This window comes from Aristolochia californica, unplaced genomic scaffold (genome assembly GCF_029961685.1).
Source record: "Aristolochia californica isolate CCGP_79_NKW_82.1479 unplaced genomic scaffold, dmAriCali1.0.hap1 SCAF_14, whole genome shotgun sequence".
Lineage (NCBI taxonomy): Eukaryota > Viridiplantae > Streptophyta > Magnoliopsida > Piperales > Aristolochiaceae > Aristolochia > Aristolochia californica.
Genome location: NW_027181815.1, coordinates 6,333,668 through 6,359,496, shown reverse-complemented (window position 1 = coordinate 6,359,496; position 25,829 = coordinate 6,333,668). Strand labels below are relative to the sequence as shown.

General features: G+C 38.3%; 4 protein-coding genes across 4 annotated transcripts in view; 3 read left to right on the top strand and 1 right to left on the bottom strand.

Moving 5' to 3' along the window:
- Positions 1-189: 189 nt before the first annotated feature.
- On the top strand, positions 190-16,469 carry LOC137949937 (cell division cycle protein 27 homolog B-like). The gene is made up of 16 exons (XM_068796191.1): positions 190-367; positions 2,327-2,399; positions 2,548-2,657; positions 2,802-2,848; positions 4,576-4,673; positions 5,047-5,345; positions 6,447-6,593; positions 7,890-8,103; positions 10,367-10,599; positions 10,704-10,769; positions 14,016-14,135; positions 14,781-14,857; positions 15,088-15,207; positions 15,307-15,526; positions 15,612-15,893; positions 16,016-16,469. The coding sequence occupies exons 1-16, from the start codon at positions 263-265 to the stop codon at positions 16,061-16,063; spliced, it is 2,259 nt and encodes a 752-aa protein (XP_068652292.1). The 5' UTR covers positions 190-262; the 3' UTR covers positions 16,064-16,469.
- Positions 16,470-17,509: 1,040 nt separating this feature from the next.
- LOC137949938 (calvin cycle protein CP12-3, chloroplastic-like) lies at positions 17,510-18,298 on the top strand. The gene has a single exon (XM_068796192.1). The coding sequence runs from the start codon at positions 17,726-17,728 to the stop codon at positions 18,119-18,121; it is 396 nt and encodes a 131-aa protein (XP_068652293.1). The 5' UTR covers positions 17,510-17,725; the 3' UTR covers positions 18,122-18,298.
- Positions 18,299-18,892: 594 nt separating this feature from the next.
- Positions 18,893-23,153, top strand: LOC137950319 (chlorophyll a-b binding protein 7, chloroplastic). The gene is made up of 6 exons (XM_068796714.1): positions 18,893-19,057; positions 19,159-19,325; positions 19,932-20,078; positions 20,200-20,332; positions 20,899-20,991; positions 22,832-23,153. Exons 1-6 carry the CDS (start codon positions 18,893-18,895, stop codon positions 23,132-23,134), a joined length of 1,008 nt encoding a protein of 335 aa, XP_068652815.1. The 3' UTR covers positions 23,135-23,153.
- Positions 23,154-23,470: 317 nt separating this feature from the next.
- The window catches only part of LOC137949939 (formin-like protein 14), a 29,174-nt gene continuing 26,815 nt past the window's right edge, over positions 23,471-25,829 (bottom strand). Inside the window, exons 19-21 of the mRNA XM_068796193.1 lie at positions 25,743-25,809; positions 23,980-24,430; positions 23,471-23,744 (exon numbers count right to left, since the gene is read on the bottom strand). Of these exons, the coding sequence (XP_068652294.1) occupies positions 24,285-24,430; positions 25,743-25,809 (213 nt within the window). The 3' untranslated portion in view covers positions 23,471-23,744; positions 23,980-24,284. The remainder of the gene's footprint in view (positions 23,745-23,979; positions 24,431-25,742; positions 25,810-25,829) is intronic.

Here is a 25,829-nt window from a genome sequence, read left to right as displayed (position 1 = left end):
CAGCGATCATCTCATCTTCTGCAATTACACATACACGTACAACTGTGCGGTGGTGCCTTACGGTTTATCCCACACGGGCCCTCCAATTTCACACGAGTCGCCAATTTGAACTCGAAAAGATGCAATGAACCAGCACCGGAGGCACGTGCCACGCTGTCTTCGAACTAAAGTCCCGGAAACCCACACCCTCTGAACAGCTCTGCAACGCTCCTCACTCTTTACTGGTTCGTCGTCTCCTCTCGTAGAAGACGGGACTGCTAGAATGGAGAACCTATTGATCAGTTGCGTCCAAAGCAGTCTCCGCCTCTTTATGAACCGCAACGCCATTTTCCTTTGCGAACGCCTCTGCGCTGAGTTTCCTTCCGAGGTCTTCTCTATGTTTATAGATTGCATTTTAGATATTTAAGTTGTCTGTTATGTTTTTATCGTTTTTCTCTGGTTGAAATTATTTTCTTGAAACTGTGGTTTTTTCCTTGCTTTGTTCTCTTTGATGTCCCACCGTCCCCGGAGGGGCGGTGGGACGGTGGACGTTTTCGCAGGTTAGGTTTTATGTGCTTTCATGTTGCACTTGCACTTCTTGAATCATTTACTTGCTTGGGCATTTTGTGAAGTTAGTTAGTCATTTAGTGGAGCACAGTCCAAAGGCGTTGGATAACATGAATTTCGGATTAGAATCATTATAATCCTTTGGGAGCTAAGCATCTTCCTAGTAAATGTTTTCGAGTTGTCCGGTGAACACTTTATGTGTAATTTCACTGGAAGTGCCTCGAGGAAATAATATCTGTTTTAGCTTGTCAATTTACCTCGTGGTAAAACATTGGTCTGGGAGTTATCGCTGGTTAAAGGTAATATAGCAAGCTAAAGATCCTAAACACTGGAATATCGTTATTTTTTATATAATGGATTTTTTTGTCCTGGGAAACTTTTTATTCGTCATGGCTACTGTGAAGTTCAAACACCTGTTTAATATTTACGAACATGCTTCCACAGTATTCATTGGATTATTTTTTTGAAAAAGCCTTTTTTTTTTTTTAGTATTCATTGGATTATATAGATGAGATTAATACATTTGCTGTTTAAAAATCAAGTGTGCCATCACCCTTCCAACTCAAACAATGGGCAGCATATTGGTGGGAAGGGCTAAGAATGTGAGGGTCAAATTTGGAAGTCGTCCTCGATTCATGTACATTCTTATGAATGTTGTTCAAAATTCAGTTATGATTCTGTAAATGGTTGAAGAATGGATAGATGCCTCGATGGAAGTCTTGAATTGGTTAGATCTTTATGTGTAAACACACTTGAGTGATTGTTCATGTGCGACCAAGGGTTTATGCAATGTAAAGCACTTGAAGCACCAAGAGAAACAAGCATATGTTTCTGATTTCATCAATACACATATTTATAACCGTCTGTACTTTGTAGGGGTGGACTATTTGAATCCCCTTTCTCCATTATGCTCTATCTCTTTTTATTCGATTATCAGATCATCCTTCTTTGTGGTCACTTCCAATCGTTGGTATTTATGGTCTTCCTCTTCTCATTCGTCCATCTTATCTAACGGAGACATTTACTGATTCCTCCGTAGTTTTTCTGTATCTTTTGTTAGTTCCATACTTCGGTCATCCTTCTTCAATGCTTGCTCTATTAGTGCACTCCATGTCATTGGTCCATCAAGCATATCACCATACCCTTCTTAGTTCTCACTGTTGCGTTGGCCTAAACAAGCCTAATGAAAAGACATGTTACTGATTAGTATATAAATTGAGTAGCATATAAATAAATATGTATGCATATATGTCTGCAAAATAGATACTTCCTTATTTATTTATTGAGGTGGTTGGGTAACATGAATAACTCTCAAAAGAGAAACCACTTGGAAACTTGAACATTAATTCAATACTCTAGAACAAGCTACACAAGGATGATGTAATTTGATACAATAACCATAGTTGTTGGTGCTGGTGTTTCTTTTTTGGTTGAAAGTAACTTATCATCTCACAAGAAGGTATTGTTGGTTCAAGTTATCCTTAAAATTAACCACTATTTGCATAAATACTGAATTCATCATACTGTAGCTTTATCATGTTCTCTTACAGCTATAAAACTGTTTGGCTTATGTGCTTGATGCAAATGCCAGCTGGCACTCTACTTCATATTATTTGCTTAGTTCCATTGTCTCCTTGTATTTTTAATTATGCAAATTAATACTTTTTAGGTCTCCACTACATTATTCTTAACTTTCCTCCTCTTTGGTAGATTCCATCTTTTGCATGTTTATCTTTTCTTTCCATCTTAGTGTTGTTATAACTCTTTCCAATCTGTGCAGTTGAATTTGCAATTATTAGCAAGCTGTTACTTGCGGAACAATCAAGCTTACTGTGCATATCATCTTTTGAAAGGTAGCTTTCTAAAAATTTCTCATTTCTGTTGCTATCATTGTGTACTTTGATCATTATCCCTTTTGTTATGTTATACTTGACATACTTGTCTTTCTTTTATTGTGTTTCTTACACAATATCGTCTTCTTTTTGTTTTACATACATGAAGGAACACAAATGGCTCCATCTCGCTACTTGTTTGCACTATCGTGCTTTCAGATGGATCTTCTTTATGAAGCTGAAGCAGCATTATGCCCTACCAATGAGCCGCACATAGAGGTAATTTATGGTTTTCTTCATAAGTAAAATACGATTTAATATAAAATGATCTTTAGGATACTTTTCAAGAATAAAAGCTCGATTTGACATTTCGTGTCCTGTAGATGTCCTTCATTAGTTCATATTCGTTGGTTCTTGATGCAGGTTCCAAATGGTGCAGCTGGCCATTATCTTCTTGGGCTTATATATAGGTTGGTGATCACTCTAGAATTTTTTATTTTTTATGTTTTAAAAATGGTGAGAGCTTTTACTTTTGAAACTAGTCAGACAACAAAGTATGGTGGGGAGAAAACCCTAATTGATGGAAGGAGTGAACTCCTGAAAGCTAGATGGCCATGGGAAACACCATTTTTAGCTAGCTTTTCTGGGCAGATAATGTGTAGGCTTCACGGAAGACATGTGACTATACAATGTCTGTGCCTTCAGATAGGTCCGCTATGTCATCAAAATGTGAGGTAAATCTCCAGGGGCGGCTGTAACGAGGGAACTGGGGAATCATAGAGCACACAGTCTCAGGCCATTGAGGAGGGCCTGAACCTCGGTATTTGAGGAGTCACATTGTCCTGCTGGACAAGAATATAGCAGCACAGTAGCACCATCCTGGTCCCTGACACAACCATCAAATCAAACCAAACCCAACAAGCCCTGGGTATCCAATACAACCATCAAAGTTCAATTTCAGCCACCCAGGGGGCCTCATGAAAATCACTGATGGTCTTTCAGTGCTTTCCATTGTTTATTTTTAGTTTAGGTTATGATTTAATGATTTAGATTATGGTTTTCTTTAAGGATCATGGTGGATTTCTATTGAAGTAGTTCCATCTATCCTTTGCTTAGGTGTTGTTGATTTTATTACAAGTTAAGGCTTCATGAGCTAAAAGAGAATAGAAACTGAGAAGAGGAGGCTTGTGCATGAGAATGATTAGACTATTGAGGAATTAGTAAAGTAGCATGAAGGGAAAAAGAAAGAAAGAAGAAAGAGGGAGAGCTCAGGAGAGAAAGATAGGAGAGCTCAGGAGAGAAATTCAGAGAAAGAGGGGAAGAGAATGTTGTTGAGTGATTGATACACTCAAGTTCTCTATCCTATGTATATGTTGATAATTTAAGGTTGTAAGTTACTCATATGCTCCTAACTTAATCATAAAAACAGTATTAAAACTGAAATAAAATTAAAAAAAAACTTAGCTCATGTAGAGTATTCTTCTTTTTCTATCCAGTATATAACACATATCCAGTCTGTTTTCTGGATTTTGACTAGAGTTGCTCTCCTTTATATGAGTCAGACTCCAAGACTTGCACTAATGTTTGTATAATACTCTATGATTTTTTTTTATTTTTTTTTATGAAGGATGAATATAATACTCTATGATTTAGTCTGGGTTTTGATACTAACTTGCAAGCAACTTGTCATCCACATCCCTTTATCTGACATATTTCATGTGAGGTTAAAGGAGGCTGCCAGGGCATAGTAATGAGTCAGGATTTACTGAAATGGGGTATCAGTGAATTGCTGAAACCTGTTCACCTTGGGGAATGCCAATCAGCGGAATGGATTTCAGCAGTTGAATGCTGTCTGTCACTGCAGACTTCATTCTGCATATCTGCGTGACTTCATCCTGCTAGCATACTAATACCTTTATTGGATCTGATTGAGGCAAATTATTATTTTCTGCCTGTTCACCTTGGGGAATGCCAATCAGCGGAATGGATTTCAGCAGTTGCTGTTGGTCACTGCAGACTTCCTTCTGCATATCTCCGTGACTTCATCCTGCTAGCATACTAATACCTGTATTGGATCTGATTGAGGCAAATTATTATTTTCTGCCCTATCTGTTGAATACTCGTACTTTATCACTCATATCTGTATTTTATTGTGTTAGATGCTGCTTAAGCTTTGGAAGTATTTTGTATCTTCTAGGTACACCGATAGAAGGAAAAGTGCTGTGGATCACTTTATGCAGGCTTTATCAATAGACCCCTTTCTATGGTCTGCATACGAAGAACTGTGCATTCTAGGTGAGAATAAGGTTTAATTTAGTTGACCTGCCAGTTTCTTTGTTTATTTTAGGTTTTCCCCCTTCTTTTCCATAAAATCTCATCGAGTAAAACATCATAGGAACTTCTTAATTGAAGCAGAAAATTAATTTGGAAGCGGAAACTTTGTCAATATGATGACTCTCATAATTATTTTACTTGTGATTCTCTTAAGAATTTGGAGGGCACTTGGCCTTTCTTTATGTTTGCTCAGCTGTTTATATTATCTTATTTTTGGTGTTTAGACTTACTTCTAGCATAACTTGGGAAAGTTCTTTTTCATTTGATCACATAATTGGCTCTCATCTTATATTCATTTATGGCACTGAGGCTTATAGATTTGCTCATTCATCAGGCTCTGCAGAGGATGCAAATACCATATTTGGCGAAGCAGCTGCTGTTCGCATTCAACATCTACACACAAATTCTGGATTGAGTTTTCAAGGTGAGGAGTCCAATGTGTCATTTAGTAGGAAATTGGGTCCAGAAGATGCCAGTTTGAAACAATTGAAGCAGTTGCATGGGAACAATGTTAAAGAGGTCTATCATGGCCATTCTCTTGGGGCAGTGTTGGGACTGGGACCTGCTAGTCAAGTGGCAAATTCTGTTCCTAATGTGTCTCTTTGTAACACCCCATCTCCAGTTTCAGTACAGGTAAATTTATTAAAGCTCTTCCACAACCCACTGCTTGTTACATATCAAAACAAGAAGAAGATATTGAAACAAATCAGCTTACAAAGGGCTAGCATTGTTAGTTTGTAGATCAAATTACATTTGGCTGACAATGTTCAATTGGTAATCCAAACTAGAGTTGCTAATAATTCTTGGTGTAGCATCTTAGATTAAATGAATTGTGACTTTTAGTTTAGATGATTAGTTTCCATAATTCTAACAATATGCTATGTACTGTGGAAACCTTTTGGGAATAATTGTTTGATAGGCTTCGTTGAAAATTTAATTTGGAGAGGAAATATTCTTTTTAAAAATTATTTTTATTTATTCAGTTTTTAGAAAAAGATTGCTTTTGAGGAACCAGTATTGAAACAGAGAAGGGCATCATTCCCCTAGCAAGAAAGCAAGGGGTGGTTAGCTAGTGACAAGATGCAGCAGGAAAAAGAAAAACAAGGGTAGTCTTTAATGGCAGTCAATGAATAACTCTCGACAAATGGCCCTGCCAAATGCAAGCAATTGAGCAATCTAATTTGTAGAGCAGGGTGCCTATAATTTTTTCCCTATTTTTCAGCAATTATGTATTTCTGTTGTGAATCACAAGAGGGTCACACAATTGTGCATGTTCTCCCTCTCTGACTTGACTGCTCCAACCAGAGCAGCAGATCCAAATTTTTTGTGAGCAAGCAATCTAATTTGCAGAGCAGGGTGCATATTGTTCTTGTATTATTTTTCAGCAAGCATGATTCTGCTGCTCTTGCTGGAACACCTCTGAGGGGCGTGTCCATAATCATGTATCTCTGTCTGATGTGAATCACATGAGGGTCACACTATTGTGCTTGTTCTCCATCTGTGGCTTGACCACTCCAGCCAGAGCAGCAGATCCAAATTTTGTTTGAGCAGCTTGTTTGCACTTTGAGGGGGTAATCAGTGGAACTGAATAATGTGGTTTACTGTAGCAAATTTGTGGCTTAGAATGTGGCAGCCAATAATTATATGAGACATAGAATTTTATATTTCGGATTGATTCCCTTATATTCCTTATTTGTTAATATATGTTAATTTTTCACTTTTACATCTTTTCAGGTATTGGGCATTGCTCCTCCACCTCTATGCAGAAATGGTCAGCCAAATCTTGGGACAGTGGGTGGTGAAGGTTCTCCCCGGTCAACAGCAAATGCTGTAATTCAGGCTCCGAGGAGAAAATTCTTGGATGAAGGAAAATTACGGAAGGTTGCCAGTTGTTCATAACCAAATTCAATCTTTATGTTAATAACCTCCTTTCATCCAACTGGTCTCCACCTGAACTATATTAATGTGCTTATACTTATTTATAAAAAAAGTGCTTATCTTACCTGTTAAGTATTGAATATTGTGTGACCATTCAAAAAAAACTTATTGATTATTGTATTGAACTGCTTGTCTCACGAAAGTCCAGTCCTATTAAAGACGTAACTGCATGTAAATTAGTCAATTTAATCTCTGACTAAACTCTCATATTAAAAAAAATAATTCAAATTTTGTGGTTTACTGAAAGTCCAATTCTCTTCGAACAACCTATTTGTCAAAATTGGATCTAAGATGCCTTGCGTTGATGCATTTGCATTGACATATTGTACACTTTTGTGTTAGATCTTGTTGTTCATGGTTAGGTTGTAAAACTGGAGGTTTTCTTGTCAATTTAAAGCATTTTAGGGTTCTGATCAACTTTTCATGGCTGTGTTCTCTGATCAAACTACTTGGTTTAAAGATGTCAGCGATACTTCTCTGGAAAGTACCTGTTTGGCAAAATTTGGAAGTCTTGTTATTGTCTCATTTGTCTCATGATATGGTGCATTATACTTGTGGTTTCTGGGCCTAAGGATTTTCTGTTGTATCTATGTGCAGCCTTTTAGCTGTGAAAACGCATTCAGCATTTAGTTCCCTGTGATAGGACTCTCCTTATTTTCAGGATTTAGTGCTCTTGAGCCCTTATCAGCTTCCTGATATGTGGTCTCTTCATTCTAAGTTTTTGGTTCTATGAAATGTTCGACACTACCTGAAAGGAGCAGTTGTTTAGACAATTAATGTTGTCTTTAGCATCGTCTTTGTTTCACGGTCAATATATTTGATCAAGCACCCTTGATGATTTCTATTGGTTTCCATCGCGTCTTGAGTTCAGTTGTTTGGTTCGTGCCTATCTTATTATCTGCTGGTTGGACTTGAGTGCAGAGTCTTCGCTCATCTTCTGCCCGAGCTGCTCATGCGCAGGTGCTTGCTCATGTCTCTTTTGTGATTTGTGGATAGTCTCATACTACTTACAATTTCAACCTCTAATTATCTGGAACTCATTAATTGTCTGTGTGCTTGTTTCCTCCTCTTTATTTTTGCTTTTTACCCCTGAAGAGTTGTTTCACCATTCTGCTTTTGAATGTTAAAGGTGGAAATACTTCTTTCCCATGATATGTATCTACAGTATGTTATGACTTACACAAGCAAACCTTATTGAGATGTTTGTTTTCTGAAAATTCTTGGCTTAAATTTTGGTAGGTCTCTGGGAGGTTATTTTCTGATTCCGCTCCTCGGCGAAGTACAAGACTTGCTGGAGAAGCAGCATCAAATGCAGCACAAGCAGGAGGAAGTGGAACCAATCATGCTTCTTCCAAATTTCTTGGAGGACTTTCTTCATCTAAGATGACTTCAACTTTTCGTTCTGTTACAGTTCGTAGAGGACATACTTGGGCTACTGAAAGTTTAGATGATGGTTATTTTCATTCTCTGCTCTCATACATAACTGTTTCAAAATTTTGTCATTGCACTTTGGTTTTTGTGCTTTTGTTAGGGCAATGTTCTATAAAAATCAAAACTTCTTTGGCTGTATTGTTGTCTGCATGTTATCTTCACAAATCATTTTGTTTCTTCATATGCTTCTCTTTCACTTTAGGTATAATGTTTTGGAAATATTAATAGATGCTTGTTCTACATGGTATGAGATTTTTGTCCATATGCATTTTCAATCGCTGGTAGTTCGAAGCAAGTGCATTCTTTAGAGCATTTTTTCTAAGGAGTACAGTTTTAAGAAATTGAGAAAACACTTGAGAAAAGGTAATTGTTTTATTCCTCCCGTTAGATTTGCTCAACTTGTAGACCACTACATACAGGCCAGTCATGATTTCATATAACTGATACAGAGTCTCACACTAATTCTAAGATCATATGAAACTAAAAATTATTTAATTAGCAATTAAGAAACAGTATTTGTCAGCTGTTTACACACTGTGTTTGGAGATTTCTTCTTGTGAGCATTATAACCAAGAGAAATTAGGAACTGCAGCTGGGTGTATCAGGGAGGGTTTCAATGCTGTTCCCTTTTTCTTCTTCTCTTCTTCCTGTGTGAATGTGGAGCGCCCCCATTCTTTTCCTCGTCTTCTTTCCTTTCATTTATACTGCATGTTCCACTTACTCTTGCCAAATGTCATTTTGTCTTGTTCCTCTTTTTATTTTTCCTCTTTGTCTTTTCCTATTTTAACCTTTTGACTTTACCTGTTATTTTCTTGTTCTTTTCCTTGTTCTATTTGTACTATGTGCACCGCTTGATCTTGCCAAATCCCTTTTTGTTTGTTCTTAAATACTTTTTTCTCAATTAGTCTTTTTTCCAATAGAATTTTTTGATTTTACGGTTTTCCAATTCCCAGTTGCCAGAGGAGGTGCAGAAAATTAATGATAGGTATCTACGTTTAAATGTTAGAACAGGAGGAATATGCATATTTGACTGGTTTACTTGCCCTTTCATCTTTTTAAAATTTCATATTACTCTGTAAGGTACAACTGTTATATTATTGCCCTGCAGGGTGGGTTTGATGGAACCTGTTCCAGCCCCATCCTACTGTGGGTTTTTCTAGCAGAACAGCCCTTCCCCCCACCCCCCCTTCCCTAGTGGGTTAAATGGAGAACCTGACCCAACCCGATCTGTTCCAATTTGGGAAGGGACAGGGTGCACGGAAAATCCTCTCCTGGATTTGGAGTGGGGATGGGTTTCCCTAACCCTGAACTGCGAAAACCATTTTAAAACTTCTATGTTCTTTAAAATCAGAGAAACTCTTCACTTGAACAAGGATACTAGGGTAAATAATACTTTAATGGTGCATAGAATTGATGTATGTTTTGTTTAAATCTATGATTTTATTGTTTTTTATCTATTTTATATTTTATACTTTGTTATATGTTTTTCTTTAATTTTTTACAAAATTTATAAGGTTACATTAAAGATTGAATGGATTATGGGGCACCATGGGAACGGACCAGGGATATGGGGATGGGGTCAGATAGGGTTGGAGAATAGAGAACAGGCAGGAAGTTAGATTTCCACCTCCGTCATGGGTTTTCAAAGGGATAGGTTTCAAGGTAGTTTTGTGGGGTGGGGTAGGGATGGGTCTCCGCATATACCAACCGAACCTAACTCATGCCCACCCTTAAGCCGAGCAAGTTGGAACAAGAACGTCTGAACCTGCCTTGGTACCATCCCTAGGATGAATAGGTTCTCCAAAGAACCTCAATTTATCACAAGCTTGGCGCTTTGTCATCCTTGTTTTCTCTCCCACCCTTTCTTCAACCTTTATTGTTTAAGCTTACTAGATTGAATAAAATATACAATATGGCAATTGAAGAAACTGGTATATTATGAATCTAAAGTCTCTTATGGCAATAGTGATGAGCCAACTGTTTCATTCCTGAACTAGGACCTATTATCACTGTCTGAGAAAAGAAATATTATTGCTCTAGTTTGTGTGAAGGGCTTCACATCAACTAGTGTTTTGGGATTGTTAAAGTTGGATTGGTTTCTCCCAAAATGACTTGTTGAGGTCAGGAAGCCTTTTCTCAGTTGTGATAGGCATAGTAGCTCTTCAAGTCTAAACCCATTTTGTGACTATTATTTTACACATGACAACTCTTTACTTCAGACAAATCCTGATCTCTTCTCTCTTTCTCCCCTTTTTGTTTTTGTTTTTGTTTTTGTTTTGTTGTAGGGAGATTGCCAGAGGCTTTAGATGAATCTCGATTAGATAGCACAGCTACCTCATCTGCTTCTGTATCAGCAGCAGGGGACGATAGACCTACTGAAAGAGAAAAAATGAATCTGCAGACTTGTGTGGGTGCGTCAATGACTGGTTCAAGAATCCTATCTGGTGTTGTAGATTTATTGGACCTCTTAAGAACTCTTGGGGAAGGATACAGGCTGTCTTGTCTGTATAAATGCCAGGTGGGCACATATTTATTTTCTAGGCCATGGTTTCTAAAAGGAATCCCTATGATTTTTGTTTCTTTTAGTATTCTGTGTACTTATAAAGCTTCAAAATGAGTCAGGAGGCACTAGAAGTGTTTCTTAAGCTTTCACATCAGCAATATAATACAGGATGGGTCCTTTCCCAGGTAATGTTTATCTGCAGGTTTTATTTTTATTTGTTATGTACTATATTCGACAATCCAAATAAAACTTCTATATTATCATGTAGTTTTTTTATTATATGGTTTTCAAAATAAGGCCATATAGTTAAATCCAGTGGATGTGCTTGTCTCATTGTTAGAGTACCGGAAGGGAATTAAAACTCATGAAAAATAACTGTGATACTCCTGAAAATTTTAAATCAGAGAATAATGTGGGTTGGGTCTTCACCTCATTGGTGACAGGGTGTGGGGGGGTTTGTCGTTTGAAATCTTGGGATCAATTCTCACCAGGTTAAGGGATAGGACATTCAGACAAAAAATCGTAGAATAAAATCATATTGAAAAGGGAGGCAGGGCCTCCTTTCCTCCCCATTCTGCCCTTAAGAAGGGGAGAGTGAAGCCTCACCCTCTCCTCCTTTTTTTTTTTTCTGTTTCTGCATGTAAGAATCAAAATGGAAGGAATAGGAGGCAGGGGTATGGATTCTCTTCTTTTCTGCACTTCTGTTGGGTGGGGAGGGAGGGTGTAATAAAAGGATCTCCTCCCTTCCTATCTTCTTCTGCTGTGCAGAGGGGAAAAGGATGAAGGGCTACACCTCATCCCCTATTTCCCCCCTCTTTGTGCTACGTGATGGAGGGAAGGGCCTTTCCTCTTCCCTTCTCCTTTCATAGAGAGGAGAGTGAGGTGGATGACTTCTCCTTTGATGAACCTCCATTAGTGTATGTAATGACAGGCCATGTTGGCTAGTAGAAATGAGTAGAAGAACAATAAATGTAATTTCCTGCATGAGCCTAGTAGGATTGAGTCGTATGGAAGTTCTTAGGAAGTTATTCATGTTAAATAAGAGAGTCAAAGGTGGAGCTGAAGACCAGCAAGGAGTAAACAAGTGGCTCCAACGAGAGGAAAAACTGTCAGAACATGGCCCAGAAACCAGATCTCCAGTGGCAAAAGAGTTAAAGAAGACTCTAAAAGGTAGAAAACTAGCTCGCCCATGGGTAAAACAGTCTAAGAGAAGTCTCCAAAAGGTGGCACCAGCCAAGCAAGGGCAAAACTATCTAGGAAAGGTCAACTCAGCCTAGGGCAGAATTGCTTGAGAGAACTCTCCAGGGCATTAACTCAGCCAAGGTCCAGAAGCATCTAATATTTGCTTGCCTTCCAAAGCTAAGAGATGTCCAATACTTACTCCCACTTAGGAGATTTTGTAGAAGTTGCTCTAGTCATCCATCTATAAATAAGGAGCTCCACTAGCATTTTAAGCAGTCTCTTATGAATGCTACTTTTAGCTTCAGCTAACTTATCGTCTTTGGCCAACCCAAGGCATCTTGACTGACAATATAAAGGTAACTTAGGCGACTAGCCCTCAATGACTAGGTGTCTATCTTCCCAAGGAGGTTCTACCTTTGGCAAAGGTAAATCAATTTGGTTTTCTATCCCTTCGTCTTTATTTACTTCAGTCCTGTTGAATGTTGTTGTGATAATTAGTTAGATATTAGTAGTTTTAGTGAGATCCATGTGTGGCAAGTGCTTTTCATTAAGTAAAACTGTTGAGTTTGTGAAAAAGATAAATACTTCACTAACTTGTTATAATTTGAGTGCAGTGAGCCTCTATTTATAATAGAGGAAGCAAGTAGAATCCAATTACAATTAAAGTACCCTTATCCCAATTATACCCAAAGTTAAACACTAAAAGATAGTCCTAGAACAATTGAATAGTTAAACATAAATAGAAGACCTAAGGCCGTTTGGTCTAGTGGTATTCTCTTTACGTCAGGAGCTCTTTACATCAGGAGCGTCAGGTCGCGAGTTCGAATTGCGCCACGCCCCTCTAAAGAAAAAACATAAATAGAAGAGTAACATAGCTGAAACACCTTTAACAAAGAGTCTTGTGTGAGACCTCCTCTTGTGGGACTCCTGTAACACCACCATATTAATTATGGCTCTGTGAGACTTCTTACTGTGTCATGTAAGTCTCTTCTATACCTGCTCTTCAATAGAAACCTATCTCAACTAGTTTATCCCGTTCCTCAGGAGATTATGTAAGTGTTTTGTGTCCGTGTCAAGTCCTAGTCTTGAGTCCCATTGTTATAGTCTTTGGTTAGTGTCTTGAGTAATTTGAGTGTGACTAGTTTATCTTAGTGAATCACTTAAAGTGACAAAGTGTTATCATGAAGAATAATATTCTCTCGAGTTTATATCAGTCCTAGCCTACTCTAGTCAGTCCCCAAGAATCCTATTCTAGTCTCTAGATTCGAGTTTGACATGGTTTAGGTAAGTCGGCTTAATTGTGGAGATTGGCAACCTCCTAATGCAAGTTATTGTATCTAAACCTAGCTCAAAGTCTTCCATTGGTCTTCTATTGTGTTCTTAGTATTCTCTAGTCTTGGAATACCAACTTTCTCTTCCATTCAACTCTTATAAACCGTAAAACTAATCCCTCCCTGAATTGAGTCCATAACCCAAGTCCTAGGCCTAAAAAGCTTAATTTTCAGCCTTCCACCATTCAAACCCTACAAAAACTATACTATTAGATTCTCAACTCCCTAATTACCAAACTATAGTCTCTGTTTCCCTCTCCTACCTCCCTAACTTATTATTCAAACCCTATGTTCTGAAACCCTAATTCTGTCCCTTGTATTCCCTATCTCCTTCCAGACATATTTCTACCTAATAATCTCCATATATCTTCCAACCGACCTACCCATTGGGTCACCTGGTCCAAAAACAAGCCCTCCATCTGAGCCTATAACCAGGAGAAAGGTCTGTAACTTCTTTTGGAAGGAATTGTAAGGTCCAACCTCTACCCCATCTGCTAGTGTTAAAACAAAAGCTTCATTGACTACATAAGAGTGAGAAGATTATTCCCTGATATTGACAGAATCAATTAGGCTCCATTGGTTGTATTTGGAAGTTGATCATTGTTGGAAATATGGTATATAAAAGGGCTGTATTTTGTAATTGCTCATTTACATTTCCTTGTTTTTCTGATTACTTTCGTGGAGCACTTATAAGTTTCCGTGTTTTGTTGACTTTTTAATTGTAGTCGTAGTTTATTAATGGTCTTTTATTAATTGAGAGCTCTACAACTTATCTTTAGCATCACTGTAATTGGTAACACAGAGAGTTTCCTAAATTGCTTCATGTTGGATAATACATGCAGCTGGTGTTTCTCTGTTAGTTAAACTGAGGATATACTTCTTGTGGTGGAGCTTTGGCTTATGCAAAGATAATTGCAGGTTGGCAAAGCTTATTTTGAGCTGGTAGATTATTATGAAGCAGATAATGCCTTCAGTTTGGCTCGGCGTGTATCTCCATACACATTGGAGGGGATGGATATCTATTCAACTGTTCTTTATGTAAGTTTTTTTTCCTTTGGCTCATCATTATAATTGTATAATTTCATCATTATTTCTAGATATGGGGCATAGGATGTGCTTCATTCTTGGAATGTATTGAGACTTGTTAATCTTATTCCTCTTGAGAGTCATGTAAAGGTACAGAAGCATAAACAACAGCTTACTACTAAGAGAATTTTTAACTTGTGCTCTTTTTACCTGAGCTTGCCTTACGGCATCATTCGATCTTTGGCTCCCTAGATGAATTTTTCATTTTATGTTTATTCAATTGTTAGTATTAGATTAGTCCTACATTGATAGAGTAGAAACATCTTGTGCTTATCCCTCAAAAAAAGAAATATCTTGTGCTTATACTTGGCAAGATGCCTCTGAACCTTAGTTAGTCATTTTTGGAAAGACCTGGACCTAATTTCTACTATGGTGACATGTAACTTCATCTCTGTGATTTGAATTTGCTTAAAGGAACATTAAAGTTCAATCTATATTGACAATTGATAGATTCTGTGTTATTCTGTAATGCATTTACAAGTGGACAAGGTTCAATATTTTCATAGTGTTACTGGCACAATGCAATTTTTTGTTCCAACAAGCTTGCATCCCTTCCCAACTTGCTTTTATTTAATTAAGAAACTTTTGATGATGCAGCATCTAAAAGAAGAGTTGAAACTAAGTTACCTGGCGCAAGAGCTAATATCAACTGATCGTTTATCTCCTCAGGCTTGGTAAACCCTTAGAACTTTGTTTGATTTTTTTTGTATTCAGAGCCAACTCACCATAATGCATTTCAGCCTGGCCTTTCTGACAATTAGAATGTGATGCGAACTCTCAAAACTCATTTCAGATTGAATATCTGAAAATTAACATGGAACTTTTTCTCTTTTTACAAAGATGATTCTTCAAAAAAGAAGTATGATGTGATCCATATTTTTGTGTTTGGTTTTGCTGTCTGCAGGTGTGCTATAGGGAACTGCTATAGCTTACAAAAGGATCACGAGATTGCTCTTAAGAATTTTAAACGTTCTGTCCATCTAGACTCAAAATTTGCTTATGCTCACACACTTTGTGGTCATGAGTACGTGATCCAGACTTCTCTAGTTCTTTACTGAATTTTCTGTTTTTATTTGTTGTTTGGACCATACTCTGATGGCTGATATCTTTTTGGTTTTAATAGACATGTGGCCTTAGACGATTTTGAGAGTGGAATAAAGTGCTATCAGAGTTCACTTAGAGTGGATCCTCGGCATTATAATGCCTGGTACGGTCTTGGAATGGTTTACCTGCGGCAAGAGAAGTATGAGTTTGCTGAGCACCACTTTCGGAAGGCCTTCCAAATCAATCCACGATCTTCTGTCCTCATGTGTTATCTTGGGATGGCATTACATTCTCTGAAGGTTTGAGCTCCCTTTGAGTTCAAATATGTCTCTGACATATTAAAATTTTCATTTATTTGTTATTTATATTTTAGCCGTCTGGCAGAGAAATGAAGAAGCATTGGGAATGATGGAGAAGGCCATATTGGCAGACAAAAAGAACCCACTGCCCATGTATCAGAAGGGTAACATACTACTTAGTCTTGAGAAATTTGATGAAGCTTTAAAAGTTCTAGAACAGTTGAAAGAGTATGTACCGCGGGAAAGCAGTGTCTGGGCACTGATGGGCAAAATATACAAGCGGCTTGGCATGTATGACAAAGCCATGTTTCACTATGGACTTGCTTTGGATTTGAAACCATCTGCTGCAGATGTTGCTAGCATTAAGGTGACATGACTTTCTTTCATTAAAAACTGAATCGTACAGCATTATAACTGTAAGAGTGGAGCATAGGATAGGAATTCGTAGTGAATGTTAGAAAATCTCACTCTTCTCTCTGTGTTTGACAGTCTGCAATTGAAAAACTAAACGTACCAGATGAGTTGGAGGAATTGTAAACTTTACTTGCCTTGAAGGTTCTGACACCAAGAGAGAGAATTGTTCTGAGACAATTCCCTTGCCTGTGAAGCCTGCCTGAGCTTCCGTCCCCTGATCCAGAAGGAGAGGGTGAGATGCAGATTTTGTTGTGCTTGCAGACAATCTATTGTAACGTTGTTCATACAGTTTTGTAGCTCGAGAGAGTGCACTTGCAGTCGAAGGGAGGCTGTAATTTGAAGCCCTCTGGTTAAAACGCAGGGAAATCAAGTTGTAACAATGTCAAAGCAGGACTTGTATGATTATTTACCTTTCCAACTTGTAACATTCCCATTCATTCCGTGTATTCTCTTCCTCGTGGCTAGTTTTTAAACAGCCACCGGCAATTTTAATCGAAAAGAGTGAACTGTAATCAATGGTTGATTTGTACATGAGTGTAGCAGAAGCTGATTACTATTACAGGCCACCAGAAATCAAAATTTTATGTAAATAATATTGCAAAAAAAAAAACAAAAACTAGAAAGCAAGTGGATGTGGCAGGTTACTTGGCGGAGCCCCATGTTTGAAAGAATTGACCTGTACTAACTGAAGTGATGGGTTGAATCCGTTCCAATCAAAAGGTGCAGTGCTGACCAGGGCCAACCAGGTATTGGCTAATGTAAGGGAATTAATTGTCCAGTATGTCCGATAAAAAGGGTGGGTGAATAGGCGATATCACCTCCCTTCCCATCTCTTTTGCAACAGTGGAGGAGCACTTCTAATGGCGGCCAAAAAAGGGGAGTAGGGATGGCGGCCTGCCTCATCTTTTCTTTTTACATTGCAGGAATGTATTGATAGGGAGGTGACACCATCCCTCTCTCTTCCTCTGATCCATGCCCTCCCTGTGGCCTTGCAAGTTTCTTTGCATAAGCCTGATTTACCACATTTTACCTTCTTTTTATACTCAAAGGTTGATCATGTGTTGTTTGCGTTATTGCTTACTCTTCCTACAGACTTGCTGCTCACCAACATTGTATCTCAGGAAGGACTTCTGACTAGATTTTATATAAATTTCCTCCATAAATAATGCAACAATTAACAAAAGAAGAAATTCATTTGTAACTTGTTCTAGTCCTGTGTCTGTCCTGTTCTTGTAGAGATTTTTCTCGTACATGCTCTTATAATCTATAACTGTTCAGATTTGTAACGGGTCAATCTGAGGAATTGCAAAATTCAACAAAATGGTATTGTACAATTCATGATTCCAATGATGAAAAACGAAAAAAACACAATATTTGCGCAGTCTAGTCTTCACTCGATTTAGCTGCGATATCTTTCTTTTTAAGGTTATTATGACAACAGACAACCCATAAATGGAAGTGAAGGGATTGCTTATGAAAGACAGTTTAAAATTAAATTGCGATATAAACTCGTAACTTGCTGCATTAATACTTAATAGCGATAAGATGTGTAAGCAGAATTCAAGATCACGTCCGTTTCTCTGTTTTTTTTTTTTTTTTAAATCTTTGTTCATCCCTCTACCTAGAATTCTAGACGTTGACAAATGACAATCGCGACAAGGAAGAAGCAAAGTTTCAGAAGAGAACAAACAGAGCTTCCCTTTCTTCTTCTAGTTCGCGTCGCCAATCATCCGATAGTAGGGTTTTTTTTCAGCCGATCGAGCTTCCTGCTTCTCCGTCATTACCATGGCTTCTTTCAGCTCCTTATCTCTCCGATCCGCATCTTCGGATCCGAGGCTTTCATTCGCGGCTCCTCGACGATCAAGCGTGTCGCTTCCGGCGGGAGCTGCGAAGAGAAGGGTTTCTTTCTCTCCCGGCAAGGCCATGGCCGTGGTGAAATTCAAAGGGACAAGGATGAGAGATCAGCATCTGTCGGAGATGATCGAGAAGAAGGTTCTGGAGGCGAAGGAAGTGTGCGAAGGGAAGAACGAGTCCGACGAGTGTAAGGTTGCTTGGGACGAGGTGGAAGAGGTGAGTCAGGCCAAGGCCGATCTCCGAAGGAAGCTGGAGAAAGAAGACCCGCTTGAGTCCTTCTGCTCGGAGAATCCTGAGACGGAGGAATGTCGTATTGACGAAGATTGACTCGTCCTCGGCTGTTGATTTCCTCTGTTACTAAAAGGTTGATAGTGTACCTCGCTACCGCTGCCTGCTTCAGTTTTAGGAATTTCCGTGTAAGAGTGCCTGATTTTCTCTATGTTCGGACAATGGAATTTATTCTAGATCAATAGTGATCCTAGGGTTAAAATTGCTTAAAAATTATTTTTCAAATGCCCAATTTTAATCGGGAACTACCGAATTTAAATATGCTGTCCAAGAATTAAAATCTGTTCCTAATAGAGCATAAAAAAAGTGATAAAGCTATAAAAAACGAGGAGTAAAAGTTAAACAGGAGAACTAGGTGCCTTTCTCTTCCTCTGTATGATCGAACGCGGATAATACCCTTATCCACAGGGTATAAACAAAAAGCGAGAAAGGAGAGGGGTGGAGGAGCAGACCGGAAGGGGGGACGAGGACGAAGAGGGCCTCCTCCTCCCGAAGGTGATTAACACTCGAAAAAATAGCTTATTAAGAAACTTGGGTATGTGGTCAGATTGTGGGTTTTTAGATTAAGGTCTCAAAGTCTCATTGCAATGTCGGCTAAAATTTGGGGACTTGGAAATATATTGATTTTTAACCTATTTTTTATTATATACGCCTAATTTGGAAAAAATCCTGTTAATTGCCATAAAGCCCAAAGAGCATATTGAAAAGCCCAAAGACTCCCTACATATCACTTGGCCCATTAAATCTCCTTGACGCCATCAGCATCATAGCGAGCTGAGGGAGGCCGGAGGCGCTCTCCATGTCCACAGAATGACACTACCGTTGCCTTCCACTACTCTTGCTTCTTCTTCCTCCCCCTTTCTAACTTCTTCCAACGCCTTCCGTCTAACGACATGTTTCTCTCAGAAAACGCGGAATGATGGATATTTGGATATTTCGAACTCACCTTCTGTCTGTAAAGCTTCATGGGAGGAGGTTCCTCTTATTCCTGTCTTTCAGTTTTCTTTCTGGAAATTGAGAATTCTGCTCTTTCTAATTTATTTTACTAATTTTATTTGGTTGGTTCTTGTTTTCAGCTGGCCGGGGTCTTGATCTTCTCAGCAATTCCTTTCACCGCTGTGAAAGCCATTGCTAACAGCTCTTTAGGAGCTTCGCTTCAGCGAAGATTGCAGGAGACTAAGAAGGCTGCGGTAGAGAACTCTTCTAAATTCAAACAGCTATCGAAGAAGGCGAGAGAGGAAAGGTCATTCCTTGTTTCGCTTATATTTCGTCTTGTACCTTGTAACTCTGTTACTTTTCAATATGCTGAAATGATACTTGACTGTTTCAAGAGGCTTCAATTTCAGACTATGATGGCTTTAAGCAATTTTACTGCGGTCAGCATGAGAATGCACGACAATGCCTTCAGTTCTCTAAGATGTTGTTCTTTGAGTTGGTGGAACTAATAAAATATTTTACCTTCTCACTGCTTCACTATGTGCATTAGAAACTTTATTGAGAAAATCTGAAGAAGCTAGTCTTATTTACGGTATAAGGACTTGTCTCTTTTCATTTTCTTATTCAATCTGTGGATTCTAGTATAGGGTCGCTTAGAAAGATATCTATTCAGTGGCCTTCAATTTGGAGCATCCAATAGCTATGGGAGATGTGGTCTGGTATCTTCCATGTTCTATGGATAGTTGTTGGGTAGCAATTGGTCAAATATTGTACTGGACTGCTTTCCAAAACCAAGAAATGATAGGTATTTTGATTTGATAAAATATTAAGAACACTGTGACTACTTGCATCTCGTCTTGCAAAATCTTGACATACAATCGTTTCATGACAAAACCTTGGTAAAAATTTTCAGTTTTTGGTATGGAAAAGAGCGGCCCCGTTGGCTTGGTCCATTACCTTTCAACTATCCTGCATATCTCACTGGAGAATTTCCCGGTGATTATGGCTTCGATATTGCAGGTCTTGGGAAAGATCCTTCGGCATTCGAGAAATTCTTCAAGTATGTAAATTGCTTCTGCCATTGAACTCTTAATGACCTGTTGGTATTTCAAGTCAAGATCAAAGTAGCTTCTCCTGTCCAAACAGCTCATTGACTTCAAATTATATTTATGGTGCTGCAGCTTCGAAATATTACATGCCCGATGGGCAATGCTGGCAGCACTTGGTGTTGTTATCCCAGAGTTATTAGACCTGTTTGGCCTAGTACACTTTGTTGAACCTGTATGGTGGCGAGTTGGTTATGCCAAACTTCAGGCAAGTACCATTATTATTATGAAAATTTTCATGGTTCCTTCACTTTTTCACCAATGCACTGTATCCACCAATCTTCCTTCGTGAATTCAGGACATTGACTTCTTGATATATGGTCTTCTGCCCCTAATATATAGATTTCCATAGTCCACATCTAGATTTCTCGAAATGTGTCATTTGGTCAAGACTCTGGCTGATGATCTTAATGAAATTTTGGTTGTCAAGGGGTCAATACTGGAAACATCTCAAGCTCTTTAAATCCCTTCCATCTCATTTTCTAAAGGCCTCATCACTACTGAATGAATTTAATAATTGAGCGTGGCCTAAGAACTACACTCCATTATGCAGCAAGCATCTGAGGAAGCAGTAAAAACCATTAATTGTTCATTGTCATAGTACATGGCATGAAGTATTATGTCTCTGACTTGCACTTTTTGCTAGGTTTGAAACACCACAGCATGTGACTGTTAGCATTTTTGTGTCATTATCATGTCTTGAATTCTTCGAATATCCTTCAATAAGAAAGCTCGCTCCAGAAGAAGTAAGTTCTTTATTTCCTCTTTGTCTAGGGTGATACTCTTGACTATCTTGGCATTCCAGGGCTTCACATAGCTGGAAGTCAAGGAGTTCTTGTCATTGCTATTTGCCAAGCTCTCCTAATGGTAAGAGCTTTCTCTTTTTGATATATCTTATGCATTCACCACTTCTCTTGTTGGGCTTATTTTATTTGAATTTTATTTGACTTTTTTTTTGAAAAGTTATTTGACCAATCTTTGAGCAAATAAGATTAATTGTTATGAGATTGGAGATGATAAAGTGGACCAAAGTTCAGAACTACCAGTTTGATTTTAATGAGAAAACACTTACCAAGAGAAAAGAGGAAGGGTAAGGACAGGCATGAAAATAGGCTCTCTTTCACTAGAGATTTGTTCAAAATCTATAGGTTAAGAATCACCCAAGGGACTTGGTTAGTGAGGTGCTGTCATGGATCGAACATCTTTGAAAAATTTTAATCTTTTGAAATGAACCATTTCATGTTATAGGTCAGAATAATTTGAATCATTCATGCAAGAAATTACGGTCATTGATATACTGGTGGGAGGCTCTTTAAGATTAGACTATGGGGTACCCATTTTCTCTGGCGGTGCTATAGTACTGCTGGAGCAGTCTACATCCCCCCCACCCACTGACAAGACTTCCTCTTGCTGCTGTCTATTGTTGCTCCATCCTGAATCTGTTTATTGATGTGAGATTTATGGGAACATAGAAGAGTTTCCCACACACTATAGTGGATTGGATTGATGCATTTATTTTCTAAATTAACTTACAGTCATGAGAGAGTTATCTCTTTTATTGTTATTCTCGTAGAGTTATCTTCTCTTTAATTTCCAACCTTAAGCCAAGTGTTAGTTACAAATACTTGAAAATGTGAACGTGCTTTGTTAAAAACCCTCTATGATTTTTGAGTGAAATACTGTTGAAGCTCTAAAAAGCCTAGTATTTACTGGGAAAGAGAAGGGAAGTCCTTCAAGGATATGTGATATTCGTTTCTCTATCTCAGCTTGAAACTAAAACACTGTTATAAAGAAACTCTTTTCATATTTTTGGTAAACTTGGATGAAAAAAACCAGTTTCATACTTTCTTTTCTACTTACGATTATGAAACAAACCCACTTCTCCAATCAGTAAATTTGGATTTCAACAAACTGATTCTTTCAGGTAAAGGGGAAAAAAGGGGACATGCTATCATCTACTTGATAAAAAAATAGTCAAGATGGATGACAATTTCAATTTTCTTATGAAAGCTTTTGCCAGTGGTCCTTTTATCGTTTCAGTTGCAATTAATAAACAACCCCGAAAGTGATATCAATGTTGGTTCTGCAGAAGGCCAAAATACTGGAACAACTAAAATTATTCTCAATTTTAGGGCTAGTGCCCTAGCCAGATATTTACATCATGGGAAAAAACTATTAATGCTCTTCCTGATTATAAATTTCTGAGAAGTCTATAACTTTAAGATCTAATTAGTGGTTTATTAGGACAAGTTTGGTTAACTTATTGTAAGTCCTATACTATATCCTGACCACTGCCTACAGAGGGGGAATGAGGCCTTGCTGTTTACAGGCGTACAAGCAGAGAGAGACTGCCCTAGACTACTGCAGGGAAACTCTTCTCAGCGAAGGTCTTGCCCATATGTGTGTGCACAGGGGAGATTTCATTGATGGAGACAGCGCTCCAATTACCTGAACAGGGAGAGAGTTTCCCTTGGTGGAGGAGCTCCCTTCACCTATGCAAAGGACCAAGGGGCGCTTCTTTCCCAATGTTTTTAGGGAAAGACGTTTCCTGCCTGGAGAGGCTTGGATTTAGATATCCCGGATAGGGGCACTGATGGCTTTAGAGAAAAGCTCATATGAGATTCGAAACCCTGGAAGACTTGTAATTGGAAATGCTTTAGTAAGTGTAACAATGTCCTTTGACAGCAACTGACTTTGCATGTGTCAGGTTGGACCAGAGTATGCAAGATACTGCGGGATTGAGGCTCTGGAACCTCTTGGCATATATCTACCAGGTGACATAAACTACCCGGGCGGCCTTCTTTTTGACCCTCTAGGCCTCTCTAAAGACCCCAAGGCGTTTGAAGAATTAAAGGTTAAAGAGATCAAGAATGGACGTTTAGCCATGGTAGCTTGGTTAGGCTTCTATATCCAAGCAGCTTTGACGGGTAAAGGGCCAATACAAAACCTTTTAGAACATATTTCGGATCCATTTCACAAAAATCTTCTCACAGTCATCAAATCCATGTAACAGAATATGTACGTTCTGCCTGCAGATTATGTATAAATGTATATATCTTATATTTGCTTGCTTATATACGTTTTAGTCTGATCTGCTGATCCGTTATTTAATTTTGGTGGCACGAAGGCAGGACAAACATCCATGCATCTAGTGAAAATTTCGAATTTACGCCTTTCCTAACATTACAATTCTGTTCTTTGTCACATCTATTTGCAGGAAATTCAGGAATTGTCCAATGTGGTATTTTTGAATTTGACCGTCTGACAATATTCGGATTGGGAAGCTGTCCAAAATCCAATTGAAAAATCCTAAACAGCGTATTAAAAGAAAAGACGGAGAAAGCGGTTGGGAAGAAACAAAAACATAGAGAGCCGAGAATTTTCAATTGATACGCATGCAAGCAATACAAAATGTAACAGTGGCGGCAGTGGGTAGAGATGCCACCCATAAAGGTTCAAAAGTTCTCCCTCTATGACAAGACATGACCAGGTTGGCCCTCATTATGTACATTTAATTTCATTACACAAATTTGAGCTATATAGTTACCCTACTGAATATCAGCTTTAGAATCTCCTAGGGAAGACAAATCCAAGCACTGAAACAGCAAATTGCCCCCAAACTGCAAAACACAAGAGAAGTCATAGCATGAATAAATACGGCACACTAAGGTCAACCTACGATACGTTGAAATAATTGCTCTTTCACATCATCTCTGCTAGGATCTAGGAAACATATGGTCCATAGGGCCTAGAAATGGTAGTCACTATTTGCATGAGAACTTTGGGTGTTGGCCGTTGAAAATAAAATAGAACGTGTCTATTTACTACTAGAAATCTAAGGATGAGAAAAGTCACCTTCCCGTAAATGGTCACTTAATCTGTCTGCAGTCCTCCCTATTTGCATAATTTGCATTTTGGTTTCATGTTATGATTTGACAGAGCTCTATCATGGCATTCTTCTTTCTTTTTCTTCTACCTGGCTTTCTTTACCAGTGTGAAGAGCAACAGATATATATACAACCTCGGCAGGGAGTCCCATGTACAAATATTCATAATCCTTCGAGCATTAACTAACTCCCCCCAAAAGAGAGGTTCTTCCATGCCTCTTGGCTGTGGATGTGCAGGTGACACATTGTTAACCTTCCAATGTGACTGTGTAATCAACTGATGTCCTTTTTGGCTATAGAGCTAGTTTTTTCTTTCATGGCTTCCTTTTCCATTTTCTTCTTCTCTGCTTCAGCTTGCTTCAAATTCACCTCGTGCGATTTGTTGAATGTATTTACAAAGACCAGCAAAATTGAAGTCACTGGAAATAACAAGAATTATCAGAACAAAGTGGCTAAAAAGTGAAATGCCAACAAATTACTATGTCCTAACTAAAAGCAAAATGTACTCTGATTCAGTCTTGGAGTCCACAAGTATAAATGGCAGAAAGCACCAACTAAAGTCATTAAGTCTTTTTTTTTTTTTTAAATATCATACGTTTAATCATTTAGCATCCAATAGAAAAACCAGATCCCACTTTTGCATTGGAGTTGAGAGACCATGCAAAGGGAGAAGAGGATAATACTCCAGAATCCAGTGACAACCTTACATCAAATGTCGCTGTCTTGAGTACAATAGGTAATCTGAGATGGCTGCATTTCAAATGGAAATTGGGAAGGTTATCCCTCATATAGGACAAATACAAGTTGATATTAGTCTATGTGGCGCTGATCTAGTAACTAACAGTAAAACACAGCACAGTTGCTTGGTCAAGTACTAAATGTGTGATGGTTCAGTTACATCAAATGTCGCTGTCTTAAGTACAATAGGTAATCTGAGATGGCTGCATTTCAAATGGAAATTGGGAAGGTTATCCCTCATATAGGACAAATACAAGTTGATATTAGTCTATGTGGCGCTGATCTAGTAACTAACAGTAAAACACAGCACAGTTGCTTGGTCAATTACTAAATGTGTGATGGTTCAGGCTGTACTAGTTCTGCATTCCTGATCTTGTCAAGGTCATGATTGTCCTAGTATCAGAAATTCATTCTCCTTGTTAGTGGAAATAATCATACATAAATTAAAAATTAAAAAAAAATTGTGGTTGTTAGTGGGGAATAGCATCCTAACATCAGCTAGTCATTTTGCAATAGACCTTGGCTCAACTTCAACAAAGGCATTAAAGCAGGGTATCTATTCTATGGAGCCTAATTCCAGCCTTGTCTAGTTTGTACCCCATTTATGCTATCTACGTCTTCGAAATATTATCCATTTATTTAGATATGGATGTTAGTATAGTATTAGTTGGAATAATCCTACGTAGGTCAAAAGCCAGGAAAATCCTGTGGTTATTAGAAGAGAAAAGGTCTCCTAAATTCAAATAGTCATTTTGTGATAAACTTGAACCTAACATTAACACCTCTAACAAAAATGGAAGAGCACAAGTAGCAGAATTATTTGCATGATCCACTTTCCATAATTTCATCCATCTCTCAATCTTTTCACTGGCTCTTAATTAACTAATATTTTACCATGTAAATGCAGCTCTCACACATAAAAAATTTCTTAGAAAGGCAAAACACCAAAGACAGTCCCTAGTAAGTAAAGCCTATCATGAAGACATTCCAAACCTTGCTCAAAGGGACAGCGTGCTGGATCCTCTCCAAAGTAAAGAGCCAAAGAATCTGCATTTCTTCCCTGCAAGACGATCTCGGTAA

Bases quoted from the DNA above. Each gene is read 5' to 3' on its own strand.
- LOC137949938 (XM_068796192.1), top strand. From the start codon at position 17,726: ATGGCTTCTTTCAGCTCCTTATCTCTCCGATCCGCATCTTCGGATCCG.
- LOC137949937 (XM_068796191.1), top strand. From the start codon at position 263: ATGGAGAACCTATTGATCAGTTGCGTCCAAAGCAGTCTCCGCCTCTTT. The intron at 2,658-2,801 runs GTAATTTATGGT...TTCTTGATGCAG, and splicing joins CCAATGAGCCGCACATAGAG to GTTCCAAATGGTGCAGCTGG. The intron at 5,346-6,446 runs GTAAATTTATTA...ACATCTTTTCAG, and splicing joins CATCTCCAGTTTCAGTACAG to GTATTGGGCATTGCTCCTCC.
- LOC137950319 (XM_068796714.1), top strand. From the start codon at position 18,893: ATGACACTACCGTTGCCTTCCACTACTCTTGCTTCTTCTTCCTCCCCC. The intron at 19,058-19,158 runs GTTCCTCTTATT...TCTTGTTTTCAG, and splicing joins GTAAAGCTTCATGGGAGGAG to CTGGCCGGGGTCTTGATCTT. The intron at 20,992-22,831 runs GTAAGAGCTTTC...TGCATGTGTCAG, and splicing joins TTTGCCAAGCTCTCCTAATG to GTTGGACCAGAGTATGCAAG.